General features: G+C 36.7%; 1 protein-coding gene across 3 annotated transcripts in view; it reads right to left on the bottom strand.

Annotated features, from left to right (window-relative positions):
- Positions 1 to 19,804, bottom strand: part of plod3 (procollagen-lysine, 2-oxoglutarate 5-dioxygenase 3) — a 94,758-nt gene that overhangs the window by 56,646 nt on the left and 18,308 nt on the right. For all 3 annotated transcript variants that reach the window (XM_064930952.1, XM_064930951.1, XM_064930953.1), the window contains one exon: positions 6,604 to 6,716. In XM_064930952.1, the coding sequence (XP_064787024.1) occupies positions 6,604 to 6,716 (113 nt within the window). The remainder of the gene's footprint in view (positions 1 to 6,603; positions 6,717 to 19,804) is intronic.

The raw sequence follows: 19,804 nt of genomic DNA, 5'->3' as shown, positions 1-19,804 counted from the left end.
TGAAAGATAACTTGTAATGTTGTTGTGGTAATGTTTCCTACAACGTTGTTGAATGAGAACTTGTTCCCAACTAGCCTACCTGGTTAAATAAAGGTTAAATAAATAAATAAAAACGTTAGTCTACTATACGCCACCAAAGCAATGGCTACAGGTCAGGATTTAATGGTTAGGGGTTAGAGGCCAGGGGTCAGAAGGTTACTGTATCTCTCATGGACAGATCTACGTAAACACAAGTGGTAGCGTAGAATCTGTCTGGAAGGTGGAGCTCCTCATTCCGGTCCCACTATTCGTCCTAGCAGGGTGGAGCTCCTCATTCCGGTCCCACTATTCGTCCTAGCAGGGTGGAGCTCCTCATTCCGGTCCCACTATTAGTTTTAGCATCTTCTCTTAACACATATTCACCCAATTGCTCCCGGAGCTCCCGAGTGGCGCAGCGGTCTGAGGCACTGCATCCCAATGCTATTGGAGTCACTACAGACTCTGGTTCGATCCAGGGCTGTATCACAACCGGCTGTGATTGGGAGTCCCATAGTGCGGCACACAATTGGCCCAGCGTCGTCCGGGTTTGGGGAGGGTTTGGCCCAGCGTCGTCCGGGTTTGGGGAGGGTTTGGCCCAGCATCGTCCGGGTTTGGGGAGGGTTTGGCCCAGCGTCGTCCGGGTTTGGGGAGGGTTTGGCCCAGCGTCGTCCGGGTTTGGGGAGGGTTAGGCCCAGCGTCGTCCGGGTTTGGGAGGGTTAGGCCCAGCGTCGTCCGGGTTTGGGGAGGGTTTGGCCCAGCGTCGTCCGGGTTTGGGAGGGTTTGGCCCAGCGTCGTCCGGGTTTGGGGAGGGTTAGGCCCAGCATCGTCCGGGTTTGGCCCAGCGTCGTCCGGTTTGGGGAGGGTTTGGCCCAGTGTCGTTAGGGTTTGGGGAGGGTTAGGCCCAGTGTCGTCCGGGTTTCGGGAGGGTCAGGCCGGGGGGGGGGGGTAGGCCATCATTGTAAATAAGAACTTGTCCTTAACTGACTAGTTAAAGAAAGGTTCAATTTAAAAAAAATACAAATTGAGATTAAACATTACTAACCAGTTGTCCTTTGTCCAGATAAACACTACATGACCAAAAGTATGTGGACACCTGCTCCTCAAACAGCTCATTCCAAAATCATGGGCATTTAAATAATATATATTATTACACCTTTATTTAACCAGGTAGGCCAGCTGAGAACAAGTTCTCATTTACAACTGCGAACTGGCTAAGATAAAGCAAAGCAGTGCAACACAAACAACAGAGTTACACATGGAATACACAAACATACAGTCGATAACACAATAGAAAAGAAAGTCTATATACAGTGTGTGCAAATGGTGTGGAGTTGAGGCAATAAATAGGCCATAGTAGCAAAGTAATTACAATTTAGCAGATTAACACTGGAGTGATAGATGAGCAGATGATGGAGTGTAAAAGAGCAGAAAAGTAAATAAAAACAGTATGGGGATGAGGTAGGCACATTGGGTGGGCTATTAACAGATGGACTATGTACAGCTGCAGCGATCGGTTAGCTGCTCAGATAGCAGATGTTTAAATTTAGTGAGGGAAATGTAAGTCTCCAGCTTCAGCAATTTTTGCAATTTGTTCCAGTCACTGGCAGCAGAGAACTGGAAGGAAAGGCGGCCAAAGTAGGTGTTGGCTTTGGGGATGACAAGTGAGATATACCTGCTGGAGCGTGTGCTACGGGTGGGTGTAGTTATCGTGACCAGTGAATTTTGATAAGGCGGAGCTTGACGAAGCATAGACTTGTAGATGACCTGGAGCCAGTGGGTCTGGTGACGAATATGTAGCGAGGGCCAGCCGACTAGAGCATACAGGTCACAGTGGTGGGTGGTATAAGGTGCTTTGGTAACAAAACGGATGGCACTGTGAAAGACTGCATTCAATTTGCTGAGTAGAGTATTGGGAGCTAATTTGTAGATGACATCGTCGAGGATCGGTAGGATAGTCAGTATTACGAGGGTAAGTTTGGTGGCGTGAGTGAAGGAGGCTTTGTTGTGAAATAGAAAGCCGATTCTAGATTTAATTTTGGTTTGGAGAAGTTTGATATGAGTCTGGAAGGAGAGTTTACAGTCTAGTCAGACACCTAGGTATTTGGAGTTGTCCGTGTATTCTAGGTCAGAACCGTCCAGACTAGTGATGCTCGTCGGACGGGCGGGTGCGGGCAGCGAACAGTTGAAAAGCATGCATTTGATTTTGCTAGCGTTTAAGAGCAGTTGGAGGCCACGGAAGGAGTGTTGTATGGCATTGAAGCTTGTTTGGAGGTTAGTTAATTAACAGTGTACAAAGAAGGGCCAGATGTATACAGAATGGTGTCGTCTGCTGAGAAATGAATCAGGTAATCACCCGCAGCAAGAGATGGGTGGCAGGGTAACCTAGTGGTTAGAGCGTTGGACTAGTAACTGAAAGGTTGCAAGTTCAAATCCCTGAGCTGACAAGGTACAAATCTGTCGTTCTGCCCCTGAACAGGCAGTTAACCCACTGTTCCTAGGCCGTCATTGAAAATAAGAATTTGTTCTTAACTGACTTGCCTGGTTAAATAAAGGTCAAATAAAATTTAAAAAAGAGCGACATCGTTGATATATACAGAGAAAATAGTCAGAGAATTGAACCCTGTGGTACCCCCATAGCGACTGCCAGAGGTCCGGACAACAAGCCCTCCGATTTGACACACTGAACTCTGTCTGCAAAGTAGTTGGTGAACCAGGCGAGGCTGTCATTTGAGAAACCAAGGCTATTAGAGTCTGCCAGAGTTGAAAGCCTTGGCCAGGTCAATGAAGACAGCTGCACAGTATTGTCTTTTATTGATGGCGGTTATGATATCGTTTAGTACCTTGAGCGTGGCTGGGGTGCACCCATGGCCAGCTCTGAAACCAGATTGCATAGCAGAGAAGGTATTTTGAGATTCAAAGTGGTCGGTAATCTGTTTGTTGACTTGGCTTTCAAAGACCTTAGAAAGGCAGGGTAGAATAGATATAGGTCTGTAACAGTTTGGGTCTAGAGTGTCTCCCGCTTTGAAGAGGGGGGGATGACCACGGCAGCTTCCCAATGCTTGGGGATCTCAGATGATATGAAAGAGGTTGAACAGGCTGGTAATAGGGGTTGCGACAATGGCGGATAGTTTCAGAAATAGAGGATTGTCTTTCCCAGCTGATTTGTGCGGGTCCAGGTTTTGCAGCTCTTTCAGAACATCTGCTGTCTGGATCTGGATTTGGGTGAAGGAGAAGCTGGGGAGGCTCGGGCAAGTAGTTTCGAGGGGTGCGGAGCTGTTGGCCGGGATTGGGGTAGCCAGGAGGAAAGCATGGCTAGGCGTTGAGAAATGCTTATTGAAATTTTCGATTATCATGGATTTATCAGTGGTGACCGTGTCACCTAGCCTCAGTGCAGTGGGCAGCTGGGAGGAGGTGCTCTTGTTCTCCATGGACTTTTCACAAAACATTTTGGAGGATGCAAGTTTCTGTTTGAAAAAGCCTTTGCTTTCCTGACTGACTGTGTATAATGGTTCCTGACTTCCCTGGAAAGTTGCATATCACGGGGGCTGCTCGATGCTAAAGCAGAACGCCACAGGATGTTTTTGTGCTGGTCAAGGGCAGTCAGGTCTGGAGTGAACCAAGGGCTATATCTGTTCCTGGTTCTACATTGTTTTAAAGGGGCATGCTTTTGAAACCAGACTAAACATACGTATCACTAGCCACTTAATATAATGTTTACATACCCTACATTACTCATCTCATATGTACATACTGTACTCTATACCATCTCCTGCATCTTGTCTATGCCGTTCTGTACCATCACTCATTCATATATTTTTATGTACATATTCTTTATCCCTTTACACTTGTGTGTATAAGGTATTTGTTGTGAAATTGTTAGGTTAGATTACTCGTTGGTTATTACTGCATTGTCGGAACAAGAAGCACAAGCATTTCGCTACACTCGCATTAACATCTGCTAACCATGTGTATGTGACCATTAACATCTGCTAACCATGTGACCATTAACATCTGCTAACCATGTGACCATTAACATCTGCTAACCATGTGACCATTAACATCTGCTAACCATGTGACCATTAACATCTGCTAACCATGTGACCATTAACATCTGCTAACCATGTGACCATTAACATCTGCTAACCATGTGTATGTGACCATTAACATCTGCTAACCATGTGTATGTGACCATTAACATCTGCTAACCATGTGTATGTGACAAATAAAATTTGATTTGATATTTAAGATGGTGAGGAAATTACTTTTAAAGAACGACCAGGCATCCTCGACTGACGGGATGAGGTCAATATACTTCCAGGTTACCTGGGCCAGGTCGATTAGAAAGGCCTGCTCGCAGAAGTGTTTTATGGAGCGTTTGACAGTGATGAGGGGTGATCGCTTGACCGCGGACCCATAGCGGAAGCAGGCAATGAGGCAGTGATCTCTGAGATCCTGATTAAAAACAGCAGAGGTATTTAAAGGGCAAGTTGGACAGGATGATATCTATGAGGGTGCCCATGTTTATGTAATTACGGTTGTACCTTGTGGTTTCCTTGATATTTTGTGTGAGATTGAGGGCATCTAACTTAGATTGTAGGACTGCTGGGGTGTTAAGCATATCCCAGTTTAGGTCACCTAATATGTAGTTGGTCCCCTCTTTGCTGCCATAACAGCCTCCACTCTTATGGGAAGGCTTTCCACTAGATGATGGAACATTGCTGTGTGGACTTGCTTCCATTCAGTCACAAGAGCATTAGTGAGGTCTCCCTCTCTCTCGTCTGTCGGACACTGATGTTGGGTGATTTGGCCTGGCTCGCAGTCTGCGTTCCAATTCATCCCATGGGTCCCAATAGGGAGTCCACGTACTTTTGTATTTATAGTGTAAGAGGTTAGAGGTCATACTAACCAGTTGTACTTTGTCCAGGTACAGTTGAAGTCGGAAGTTTACATACACTTAGATTGGAGTCATTAAAACTCGTTCTTCAACCACAACACAAGTATCTTGTTAACAAACTATAATTTTGGCAAGTTGGTTAGGGCATCTACTTTGTGCATGACACAATTCATTTTTCCAACAGATGTTTACAGACAGATTAATTCACAATTCCAGTGGGTCAGAAATGTACATACACTAAGTTGACTGTGCCTTTAAACAGCTTGGAAAATTCCAGAAAATGCCATGGCTTTTGAACCTTCTGATTGACTCAAATTATGTCAATTAGCCTATTGGAGGTGTACCTGTGGATGTATTTCAAGGCCTACCGTCAAACTCAGTGCCTTTTTGCTTGCCCTCATGAGAAAAATCAAACGAAATCAGCCAAGACCTCAGAAAATAACTGTAGACCTCCACAAGTCTGGTTCATCCTTGGGAGCAATTTCCAAATGACTGAAGAAACCACGTTCATCTGTACAAACAAGAGTACGCAAGTATAAACACCATGGGACCACGCAGCCGTCATACTGCTCAGGAAGGAGATGTGTTCTGTCTCCTAGAGATGATCATACTTTGGTGCGAAAAGTGCAAATCAATCCCAGAACAACAGCAAAGGACCTTGTGAAGATGCTGGAGGAAATAGGAACAAAAGTATCTATTTTCACAGTAAAATGAGTCCTATATCGATATAACCTGAAAGGCCGCTCAGCAAGGAAGAAGCCACTGTTCCAAAACCGCCATAAAAAAGCCAGACTACGGTTTGCAACTGCACATGGGGACAAAGATGGTACTTTTTGGAGAAATGTCCTCTGGTCTGATGAAACAAAAATGGAACAGTTTGGCCTTAATGACCATTGTTATGAAAGGAGGAAAAAGGGGGAGGCTTGCAAGACGAAGAACACCACTCCAACCGTGAAGCACGGGGGTGGCAGCATCATATTGTGGGGGTGGCAGCATCGTGTTGTGAGGGTGCTTTGCTGCAGGAGGGACTGGTGCACTTCACAAAATAGATGGCATCATGAGGAAAGGAAATGTATGTGGATATATTGAAGCAACATCTCAAGACATCAGTCAGGAAGTTAAAGCTTGGTCGCAAAAGGGTCTTCCAAATGGACAATGACCCCAAGCATACTTCCAAAGTTGTGGCAAAATGGCTTAAGGACAACAAAGTCAAGATATTGGAGTGGCCATCACAAAGCCCTGACCTCAATTCGATAGAAAATGTGTGGGCAGAACTGAAAAAGCGTGTGTGAGCAAGGAGGCCTACAAACCTGACTCAGTTACACCAGCTCTGTCAGGAGGAATGGGCCAAAATTTACCCAACTAATTGTGGGAAGCTTGTGGAAGGCTACCTGAAATGTTTGACCCAAGTTAAACAATTGAAAGGCAATGCTACCAAATACTAATTGAGTGTATGTAAACTTCTGACCCACTGGGAATGCTGAAATAAATCACTCTCTCTACTATTATACGGACATTTCACGTTCTTAAAATAAAGTGGTGATCCTAACTGACCTAAAACAGGGACTGTGTACTATGATTAAATGTCAGGAATAGTTCAATAGTGAGTTTAAATGTATTTGGCTAAGGTGTATGTAAACTTCCTACTTCAAATGTATATCTGATTGTAAAAGGTTAGAGGTCATACTAACCCGTTGTACTTTGTCCAGGTAGATCTTAGTGTAGAAGAGTTGGTCATCATCGTTGTCTTTATGTTTCCACTGTTGAACAATCTCACTGAGCTCTGGAGCATACCCTATAAACCCTTCACACAAAGACAGACACACTCTAGGGTTAACACACTACAGCATACCCTATAAACCCTTCACACAAAGACAGACACACTCTAGGGTTAACACACTACAGCATACCCTATAAACCCTTCACTGATAAACCTAATGAAGATAAACCTAAGACTGATAAACCTAATGACTGATAAACCTAATGATGTGTCTGATAACCACACTACTGCTAATGATGTGTCTGATAAACCATAAACCTAATGATGTGTCTGATAAACCTAATGATGTGTCTGATAAACCTAATGAACTGATAAACCTAATGATGTGACTGATAAACCTAATGTCTTACTGATAAACCTAATGATGTGTCTGATAAACCTAATGATGTGTCTAATGATGTGTCTGATAAACCTAACACTGATAAACCTAATGATGTGTCTGATAAACCCCTGATAAACCCTGATAAACCTAATGATGTGACTGATAAACCTAATGAACTGATAAACTAATGATGTGTCTGATAAACCTAACACTGATAAACCTAATGATGTGTCTGATAAACCTAATGTCACTGATAAACTAATGATGTGCTGATAAACCCTGATAAACCTAATGACTGATAAACCAACTGATAAACCTAATGATGTCTGATAAACCTAATGATGTGTCTGATAAACCTAATGAACTGATAAACCTAATGATGTGACTGATAAACCTAATGATGTGACTGATAAACCTAATGATGTGACTGATAAACCTAATGATGTGACTGATAAACCTAATGATGTGACTGATAAACTGATAAACCTAATGATGTGACTGATAAACCTAATGATGTGACTGATAAACCTAATGTCTGATAAACCTAATGATGTGTCTGATAAACCTAATGTCTCACTGATAAACCTAATGATGTGACTGATAAACCTAATGATGTGTCTGATAAACCTAATGATGTGTCTGATAAACCTAATGATGTGACTGATAAACCTAATGATGTGACTGATAAACCTAATGATGTGACTGATAAACCTAAACTGATAAACCTAATGATGTGTCTGATAAACCTAATGATGTGTCTGATAAACCTAATGATGTGTCTGATAAACCTAATGATGTGACTGATAAACCTAATGATGTGTCTGATAAACCTAATGATGTGACTGATAAACCTAATGATGTGACTGATAAACCTAATGTCTTACTGATAAACCTAATGATGTGACTGATAAACCTAATGTGACTGATAAACCTAATGATGTGACTGATAAACCTAATGATGTGACTGATAAACCTAATGATGTGACTGATAAACCTAATGATGTGTACTGATAAACCTAAATGACTGATAAACCTAATGACTGATAAACCTAATGAACTGATAAACCTAATGATGATAAACCTAATGATGTACTGATAAACCTAATGATGTGTCTGATAAACCTAATGACTGATAAACCTAATGATGTGACTGATAAACCTAATGTCTTACTGATAAACCTAATGATGTGTCTGATAAACCTAATGATGTGACTGATAAACCTAATGATGTGACTGATAAACCTAATGATGTGACTGATAAACCTAATGTCTTACTGATAAACCTAATGATGTGACTGATAAACCTAATGATAAACCTAATGATGTGACTGATAAACCTAATGATGTGACTGATAAACCTAATGATGTGTCTGATAAACCTAATGATGTGTCTGATAAACCTAATGATGTTACTGATAAACCTAATGATGTGTCTGATAAACCTAATGATGTGACTGATAAACCTAATGATGTTACTGATAAACCTAATGATGTGACTGATAAACCTAATGATGTGTCTGATAAACCTAATGATGTGACTGATAAACCTAATGATGTGTCTGATAAACCTAATGATGTGTCTGATAAACCTAATGATGTCTGATAAACCTGATAAACCTAATGATGTGACTGATAAACCTAATGATGTGTCTGATAAACCTAATGATGTGTCTGATAAACCTAATGATGTGACTGATAAACCTAATGATGTGTCTGATAAACCTAATGATGTGTCTGATAAACCTAATGATGTGACTGATAAACCTAATGATGTCTGATAAACTGATAAACCTAATGATGTGACTGTGACTGATAAACCTAATGATGTGACTGATAAACCTAATGATGTGTACTGATAAACCTAATGATGTGTCTGATAAACCTAATGATGTGACTGATAAACCTAATGATGTTACTGATAAACCTAATGATGTGTCTGATAAACCTAATGAATGATAAACCTAATGATGTGACTGATAAACCTGATAAACCTAAATGATGATGACTGATAAACCTAATGATGTGTCTGATAAACCTAATGATGTGTCTGATAAACCTAATGATAAACCTAATGATGTGACTGATAAACCTAATGATGATGTCTGATAAACCTAATGATGTGTCTGATAAACCTAATGATGTGACTGATAAACCTAATGATGATGTGTCTGATAAACCTAATGATGTGTCTGATAAACCTAATGATGTGTCTGATAAACCTAATGATGTGACTGATAAACCTAACTGATAAACCTAATGATGTTACTGATAAACCTAATGATGTGACTGATAAACCTAATGATGTGACTGATAAACCTAATGATGTGACTGATAAACCTAATGATGTGACTGATAAACCTAATGATGTGACTGATAAACCTAATGATGTGACTGATAAACCTAATGATGTGACTGATAAACCTAATGATGTGACTGATAAACCTAATGATGTGACTGATAAACCTAATGTCTTACTGATAAACCTAATGATGTGTCTGATAAACCTAATGTCTTACTGATAAACCTAATGATGTGACTGATAAACCTAATGATGTGACTGATAAACCTAATGATGTGACTGATAAACCTAATGATGTGTCTGATAAACCTGAACTGATGATAAACCTAATGTGACTGATAAACCTAATGATGATGTGACTGATAAACCTAATGATGATGTCTGATAAACCTAATGATGTGACTGATAAACCTAATGACTGATAAACCTAATGATGTGACTGATAAACCTAATGATGTGACTGATAAACCTAATGATGTGTCTGATAAACCTAATGATGTGACTGATAAACCTAATGACTGATAAACCTAATGATGATAAACCTAATGATGTGACTGATAAACCTAATGATGTGACTGATAAACCTAATGATGTGACTGATAAACCTAATGATGTGACTGATAAACCTAATGATGTGACTGATAAACCTAATGATGTGACTGATAAACCTAATGATGTGACTGATAAACCTAATGATGTGACTGATAAACCTAATGATGTGACTGATAAACCTAATGATTTAATGTGTCTGATAAACCTAATGATGTGACTGATAAACCTAATGATGTGTCTGATAAACCTAATGATGTGACTGATAAACCTAATGTCTTACTGATAAACCTAATGATGTGACTGATAAACCTAATGATGTGACTGATAAACCTAATGATGTGTCTGATAAACCTAATGATGTGTCTGATAAACCTAATGATGTGACTGATAAACCTAATGATGTGACTGATAAACCTAATGATGTGACTGATAAACCTAATGATGTGTCTGATAAACCTAATGATGTGACTGATAAACCTAATGATGTGTCTGATAAACCTAATGATGTGACTGATAAACCTAATGATGTGACTGATAAACCTAATGATGTTACTGATAAACCTAATGATGTGACTGATAAACCTAATGATGTGACTGATGACTGATAAACCTAATGATGTGTCTGATAAACCTAATGATGTTACTGATAAACCTAATGATGTGACTGATAAACCTAACTGATAAACCTAATGTCTTCTGATAAACCTAATGATGTGACTGATAAACCTAATGATGTGACTGATAAACCTAATGATGTGACTGATGTCTGTGACTGATAAACCTAATGATGTGTCTGATAAACCTAATGATGTGACTGATAAACCTAATGATAAACCTAATGATGTGACTGATAAACCTAATGATGTGACTGATAAACCTAATAATGATAAACCTAATGATGTGACTGATAAACCTAATGATGTGACTGATAAACCTAATACTGATAAACCTAATGATGTGACTGATAAACCTAATGACTGATAAACCTAATGACTGATAAACCTAATGATGTCTTACTGATAAACCTAATGATAAACCTAATGATGTCTGATAAACCTAATAATGATAAACCTAATGATGTGACTGATAAACCTAATGATGTGTCTGATAAACCTAATGATGTGACTGATAAACCTAAACTGATAAACCTAATGATGTACTGATAAACCTAATGATGTGACTGATAAACCTAATGATGTGATCTGATAAACTGATAAACCTAATGATGTGACTGATAAACCTAATGATGTGACTGATAAACCTAATGATGATAAACCTAATGACTGATAAACCTAATAACTGATAAACCTAATGTGTCTGATAAACCTAATGATGTGTCTGATAAACCTAATGATGTGACTGATAAACCTAATGATGTGTCTGATAAACCTAATGATGTGACTGATAAACCTAATGATGATGATAAACCTAATGTCTGATAAACCTAATGATGTGACTGATAAACCTAATGATGTGTGACTGATAAACCTAATGACTGATGACTAATGATGTGTCTGATAAACCTAATAAACTGATAAACCTAATGATGTGACTGATAAACCTAATGATGTGACTGATAAACCTAATGATGTGACTGATAAACCTAATGATGTGACTGATAAACCTAATGAATGATAAACCTAATGATGTGACTGATAAACCTAATGATGATAAACCTAATGATGTGACTGATAAACCTAATGATGTGACTGATAAACCTAATGATGTGACTGATAAACCTAATGATGTGACTGATAAACCTAATGATGACTGATAAACCTAATGATGTGACTGATAAAAACTGATAAACCTAATGATGTGTCTGATAAACCTAATGATGTGACTGATAAACCTAATGACTGATAAACCTAATGATGTGACTGATAAACCTAATGATGTGACTGATAAACCTAATGATGATAAACCTAATGACTGATAAACCTAATGATGTGACTGATAAACCTAATGATGTTACTGATAAACCTAATGATGATAAACCTAATGATGTGTCTGATAAACCTAATGACTGATAAACCTAATGATGTGTCTGATAAACCTAATACTGATAAACCTAATGATGATAAACCTAATGACTGATAAACCTAATGACTGATAAACCTAATGATGTGTCTGATAAACCTAATGATGTGACTGATAAACCTAATGATGTGTCTGATAAACCTAATGATGTGACTGATAAACCTAATGATGATGATGTCTGATAAACCTAATAATGATAAACCTAATGATGTGACTGATAAACCTAATGATGTGACTGATAAACCTAATGATGTGTCTGATAAACCTAATGATGTGACTGATAAACCTAATGATGTGTCTGATAAACCTAATGATGTTACTGATAAACCTGATAAACCTAATGATGTGACTGATAAACCTAATGATGTGTCTGATAAACCTAATGACTGTGACTGATAAACCTAATGATGTTACTGATAAACCTAATGATGTGTCTGATAAACCTAACTGATAAACCTAATGATGTGACTGATAAACCTAATGATGTGACTGATAAACCTAATGATGTGACTGATAAACCTAATGATAAACCTAATGACTGATAAACCTAATGATGTGACTGATAAACCTAATGATGTGACTGATAAACCTAATGATGTGACTGATAAACCTAATGACTGATAAACCTAATGTGACTGATAAACCTAATGATGTGACTGATAAACCTAATGATGTGACTGACTGATAAACCTAATGATGATGATAAACCTAATGATGTGACTGATAAACCTAATGATGTGTCTGATAAACCTAATGATGTGACTGATAAACCTAATGAACTGATAAACCTAATGACTGATAAACCTAATGATGTGTCTGATAAACCTAATGATGTGACTGATAAACCTAATGATGACTGATAAACCTAATGATAAACCTAATGATGTGTGACTGATAAACCTAATGATGTGTCTGATAAACCTAATGATGTTGTGACTGATAAACCTAATGATGTGACTGATAAACCTAATGATGTGACTGATAAACCTAATGATGTGACTGATAAACCTAATGATGTGTCTGATAAACCTAATGATGTTACTGATAAACCTAATGATGTGACTGATAAACCTAATGATGTGTCTGATAAACCTAATGACTGATAAACCTAATGATGTGTCTGATAAACCTAATGATGTGTCTGATAAACCTAATGATGTGTCTGATGTGACTGATAAACCTAATGATGTGACTGATAAACCTAATGATGTTACTGATAAACCTAATGATGTGACTGATAAACCTAATGATGTGACTGATAAACCTAATGTCTTACTGATAAACCTAATGATGTGACTGATAAACCTAATGATGTGACTGATAAACCTAATGTCTTACTGATAAACCTAATGATGTGACTGATAAACCTAATGATGTGACTGATAAACCTAATGTCTTACTGATAAACCTAATGATGTGACTGATAAACCTAATGATGTGACTGATAAACCTAATGTCTTACTGATAAACCTAATGAACTGATAAACCTAATGACTGATAAACCTAAATGATAAATGTGTCTGATAAACCTAATGATGTGACTGATAAACCTAATGATGTGACTGATAAACCTAATGATGTGACTGATAAACCTAAATGACTGATAAACCTAATGACTGATAAACCTAATGATGTGTCTGATAAACCTAATGATGTGACTGATAAACCTAATGATGTGTCTGATAAACCTAATGATGTGTCTGATAAACCTAAACTGATAAACCTAATGATGTGACTGATAAACCTAATGATGACTGATAAACCTAATGACTGATAAACCTAAACTGATAAACCTAATGATGTGTCTGATAAACCTAATGATGTGACTGATAAACCTAATGATGTGACTGATAAACCTAATGATGTGACTGATAAACCTAATGATGTGTCTGATAAACCTAATGTCTTACTGATAAACCTAATGATGTGACTGATAAACCTAATGATGATAAACCTAATGATGTGTCTGATAAACCTAATGACTGATAAACCTAATGAACTGATGATGTGACTGATAAACCTAATGATGTGTGACTGATAAACCTAATGATGATAAACCTAATGATGTGACTGATAAACCTAATGATGTGACTGATAAACCTAATGATGTGACTGATAAACCTAATGATGTGACTGATAAACCTAATGTCTTACTGATAAACCTAATGATGTGACTGATAAACCTAATGATGTGACTGATAAACCTAATGATGTGACTGATAAACCTAATGATGATAAACCTAATGTCTTACTGATAAACCTAATGATGTGACTGATAAACCTAATGATGTGTCTGATAAACCTAATGATGTGTCTGATAAACCTAATGATGTGACTGATAAACCTAATGATGTGACTGATAAACCTAATGATGTGACTGATAAACCTAATGATGTGACTGATAAACCTAATGATGTGACTGATAAACCTAATGATGTGACTGATAAACCTAATGATGTGATAAACCTAATGATGTGTCTGATAAACCTAATGATGTGACTGATAAACCTAATGATGTGTCTGATAAACCTAATGATGTGACTGATAAACCTAATGATGTGACTGATAAACCTAATGATGTGTCTGATAAACCTAATGATGTGACTGATAAACCTAATGATTTGTCTGATAAACCTAATGATGACTGATAAACCTAATGATGTGACTGATAAACCTAATGACTGATAAACCTAATGACTGATAAACCTAATGATGTGACTGATAAACCTAATGATGATGTGACTGATAAACCTAATGTCTTACTGATAAACCTAATGATGTTACTGATAAACCTAAATGATAAACCTAATGATGTACTGATAAACCTAATGATGTGACTGATAAACCTAATGATGTGACTGATAAACCTAATGATGTGACTGATAAACCTGAACTGATAAACCTAATGATGTGACTGATAAACCTAATGATGTGACTGATAAACCTAATGTGTTACTGATAAACCTAATGATGTGTCTGATAAACCTAATGACTGATAAACCTAATGACTGATAAACCTAATGATGTGTCTGATAAACCTAATGATGTGACTGATAAACCTAATGATGTGTCTGATAAACCTACTGATAAACCTAATGATGTGACTGATAAACCTAATGAACTGATAAACCTAATGATGTGACTGATAAACCTGAATGATAAACCTAATGATGTGACTGATAAACCTAATGATGTGTCTGATAAACCTAATGATGTGTCTGATAAACCTAATGATGTCTGATAAACCTAATGATGTGACTGATAAACCTAATAACTGATAAACCTAATGATGTGACTGATAAACCTAATGATGTGACTGATAAACCTAATGATGTGACTGATAAACCTAATGATGTGACTGATAAACCTGATAATGATAAACCTAATGATGTACTGATAAACCTAATGATGTGACTGATAAACCTAAATGTGACTGATAAACCTAATGATGTGACTGATAAACCTAATGATGTGACTGATAAACCTAATGAATGATAAACCTAATGATGTTACTGATAAACCTAATGAACTGATAAACCTAATGATGTGACTGATAAACCTAATGACTGATAAACCTAATGATGTGACTGATAAACCTAATGATGTGTCTGATAAACCTAATAATGATGTGACTGATAAACCTAATGATGTGACTGATAAACCTAATGATGTGTCTGATAAACCTAATGATGTCTGATAAACTAATGATAAACCTAATGTCTTACTGATAAACCTAATGATGTGACTGATAAACCTAATGATGTGACTGATAAACCTAATATGTGACTGATGATAAACCTAATGATGTGTCTGATAAACCTAATGATGTGTCTGATAAACCTGATAAACCTAATGATGTGACTGATAAACCTAATGATGTGTCTGATAAACCTAATGATGTGACTGATAAACCTAATGATGTGACTGATAAACCTAATGATGACTGTGACTGATAAACCTAATGATAAACCTAATGATGTGACTGATAAACCTAATGATCTGTGACTGATAAACCTAATGATGTGTCTGATAAACCTAATGATGTGTCTGATAAACCTAATGTCTTACTGATAAACCTAATGATGTGTCTGATAAACCTAATGATGTGACTGATAAACCTAATGATGTGACTGATAAACCTAATGATGTGACTGATAAACCTAATGATGTGACTGATAAACCTAATGATGTGACTGATAAACCTAATGATGTGACTGATAAACCTAATGATGTGTCTGATAAACCTAATGATGTGACTGATAAACCTAATGATGTGACTGATAAACCTAATGATGTGACTGATAAACCTAATGATGTGACTGATAAACCTAATGACTGATAAACCTAATGATGTGTCTGATAAACCTAATGATAAACTGATAAACCTAATGATGTTACTGATAAACCTAATGATGTGACTGATAAACCTAATGATGTGACTGATAAACCTAATGATGTGACTGATAAACCTAATGATGTGACTGATAAACCTAATGATGTGACTGATAAACCTAATGATGTGACTGATAAACCTAATGATGTGACTGATAAACCTAATGATGACTGATAAACCTAATGACTGATAAACCTAATGTGACTGATAAACCTAATGATGTGACTGATAAACCTAATGATGTGATAAACTGATAAACCTAATGATGTGACTGATAAACCTAATGAACTGATAAACCTAATGTGTGACTGATAAACCTAATGTCTGATAAACCTAATGACTGATAAACCTAATAATGATAAACCTAATGATTACTGATAAACCTAATGATGTGACTGATAAACCTAATGATGTGACTGATAAACCTAAATGACTGATAAACCTAATGATGTGACTGATAAACCTAATGATGTGACTGATAAACCTAATGATGTGACTGATAAACCTAATGATGTGACTGATAAACCTAATGATGTGACTGATAAACCTAATGATGTGACTGATAAACCTAATGTCTTACTGATAAACCTAATGTCTTACTGATAAACCTAATGATGTGTCTGATAAACCTAATGATGTGTCTGATAAACCTAATGATGTGACTGATAAACCTAATGATGTGACTGATAAACCTAATGATGTGACTGATAAACCTAATGTCTTACTGATAAACCTAATGTCTTACTGATAAACCTAATGATGTGACTGATAAACCTAATGATGTGACTGATAAACCTAATGATGTGACTGATAAACCTAATGATGTGACTGATAAACCTAATGATGTGACTGATAAACCTAATGATGTGACTGATAAACCTAATGATGTGACTGATAAACCTAATGATGTGACTGATAAACCTAATGATGTGACTGATAAACCTAATGATGATAAACCTAATGACTGATAAACCTAATGATGTGACTGATAAACCTAATGATGTGACTGATAAACCTAATGTCTGATAAACCTAATGATGTGACTGATAAACCTAATGATGTGACTGATAAACCTAATGATGTGACTGATAAACCTAATGATGTAAACCTTGACTGATAAACCTAATGATGTGACTGATAAACCTAATGATAAACCTAATGTCTTACTGATAAACCTAATGATGTGTCTGATAAACCTAATGATCTTACTGATAAACCTAATGATAAACCTAATGATGTGACTGATAAACCTAATGTCTTACTGATAAACCTAATGATGTGTCTGATAAACCTAATGATGTGACTGATAAACCTAAATGATGATAAACCTAATGTCTGATAAACCTAATGATGTGTCTGATAAACCTAATGATGTGTCTGATAAACCTAATGATAAACCTAATGATGTCTGATAAACCTAATGATGATGTGTCTGATAAACCTAATGATGTGTCTGATAAACCTAATGATGTGTCTGATAAACCTAAATGTGACTGATAAACCTAATGTGTCTGATAAACCTAATGATGTGTCTGATAAACCTAATGATGTGACTGATAAACCTAATGATGTGTCTGATAAACCTAATGACTGATAAACCTAATGATGACTGATAAACCTAATGATGTGACTGATAAACCTAATGATGTGACTGATAAACCTAATGATGTGACTGATAAACCTAATGATGTGACTGATAAACCTAATGATGTGTCTGATAAACCTAATGATGTGTCTGATAAACCTAATGTCTTACTGATAAACCTAATGATGTGTCTGATAAACCTAATGATGTGTCTGATAAACCTAATGATGTGTCTGATAAACCTAATGATGTGTCTGATAAACCTAATGATGTGACTGATAAACCTAATGATGTGACTGATAAACCTAATGATGTGTCTGATAAACCTAATGATGTGACTGATAAACCTAATGTCTTACTGATAAACCTTACTGATAAACCTAATGATGTGTCTGATAAACCTAATGTCTGATCTTACTGATAAACTGATAAACCTAATGATCTTACTGATAAACCTAATGATGTGACTGATAAACCTAATAAACCTAATGTGACTGATAAACCTAATGATGTGACTGATAAACCTAATGATGTGACTGATAAACCTAATGATGTGACTGATAAACCTAAACTGATAAACCTAATGATGTGACTGATAAACCTAATGTCTTACTGATAAACCTAATGATGTGACTGATAAACCTAATGATGTCTGATAAACCTAATGTCTTACTGATAAACCTAATGATGTGTCTGATAAACCTAATGATGTGACTGATAAACCTAATGATGTGTCTGATAAACCTAATGATGATAAACCTAATGATGTGTCTGATAAACCTAATGATGTGACTGATAAACCTAATGATGTGACTGATAAACCTAATGATGTGACTGATAAACCTAATGATGTGTCTGATAAACCTAATGATGTGTCTGATAAACCTAATGATGTGACTGATAAACCTATGATGACTGATAAACCTAATAATGATGATGTCTGATAAACCTAATGATGTGACTGATAAACCTAATGATGTGACTGATAAACCTAATGTCTTACTGATAAACCTAATGATGTGACTGATAAACCTAATGATGTGACTGATAAACCTAATGATGTGACTGATAAACCTAATGATGTGACTGATAAACCTAATGATGTGACTGATAAACCTAATGATGTGATGATGTGACTGATAAACCTAATGATGTGACTGATAAACCTAATGATGTGACTGATAAACCTAATGATGTGACTGATAAACCTAATGATGTGACTGATAAACCTAATGATGTGACTGATAAACCTAATGATGTGTCTGATAAACCTAATGATGTGACTGATAAACCTAATGTCTTACTGATAAACCTAATGATGTGTCTGATAAACCTAATGATGTGACTGATAAACCTAATGATGTGTCTGATAAACCTAATGATGTGACTGATAAACCTAATGATGTGTCTGATAAACCTAATGATGTGTCTGATAAACCTAATGATGTGACTGATAAACCTAATGATGTGTCTGATAAACCTAATGATGTGACTGATAAACCTAATGTCTTACTGATAAACCTAATGATGTGTCTGATAAACCTAATGATGTGACTGATAAACCTAATGATGTGTCTGATAAACCTAATGATGTGTCTGATAAACCTAATGATGTGACTGATAAACCTAATGATGTGTCTGATAAACCTAATGATGTGACTGATAAACCTAATGATGTGTCTGATAAACCTAATGATGTGACTGATAAACCTAATGATGTGTCTGATAAACCTAATGATGTGACTGATAAACCTAATGATGTGTCTGATAAACCTAATGATGTGACTGATAAACCTAATGATGTGTCTGATAAACCTAATGTCTTACTGATAAACCTAATGATGTGTCTGATAAACCTAATGATGTGACTGATAAACCTAATGATGTGACTGATAAACCTAATGATGTGTACTGATAAACC

The sequence above is a fragment of the Oncorhynchus masou genome, chromosome 23, assembly GCF_036934945.1.
Source record: "Oncorhynchus masou masou isolate Uvic2021 chromosome 23, UVic_Omas_1.1, whole genome shotgun sequence".
Lineage (NCBI taxonomy): Eukaryota > Metazoa > Chordata > Actinopteri > Salmoniformes > Salmonidae > Oncorhynchus > Oncorhynchus masou.
The sequence above is the reverse complement of the archived record's forward strand: the minus strand, read 5'-3'. Positions and strand labels throughout refer to the sequence as shown.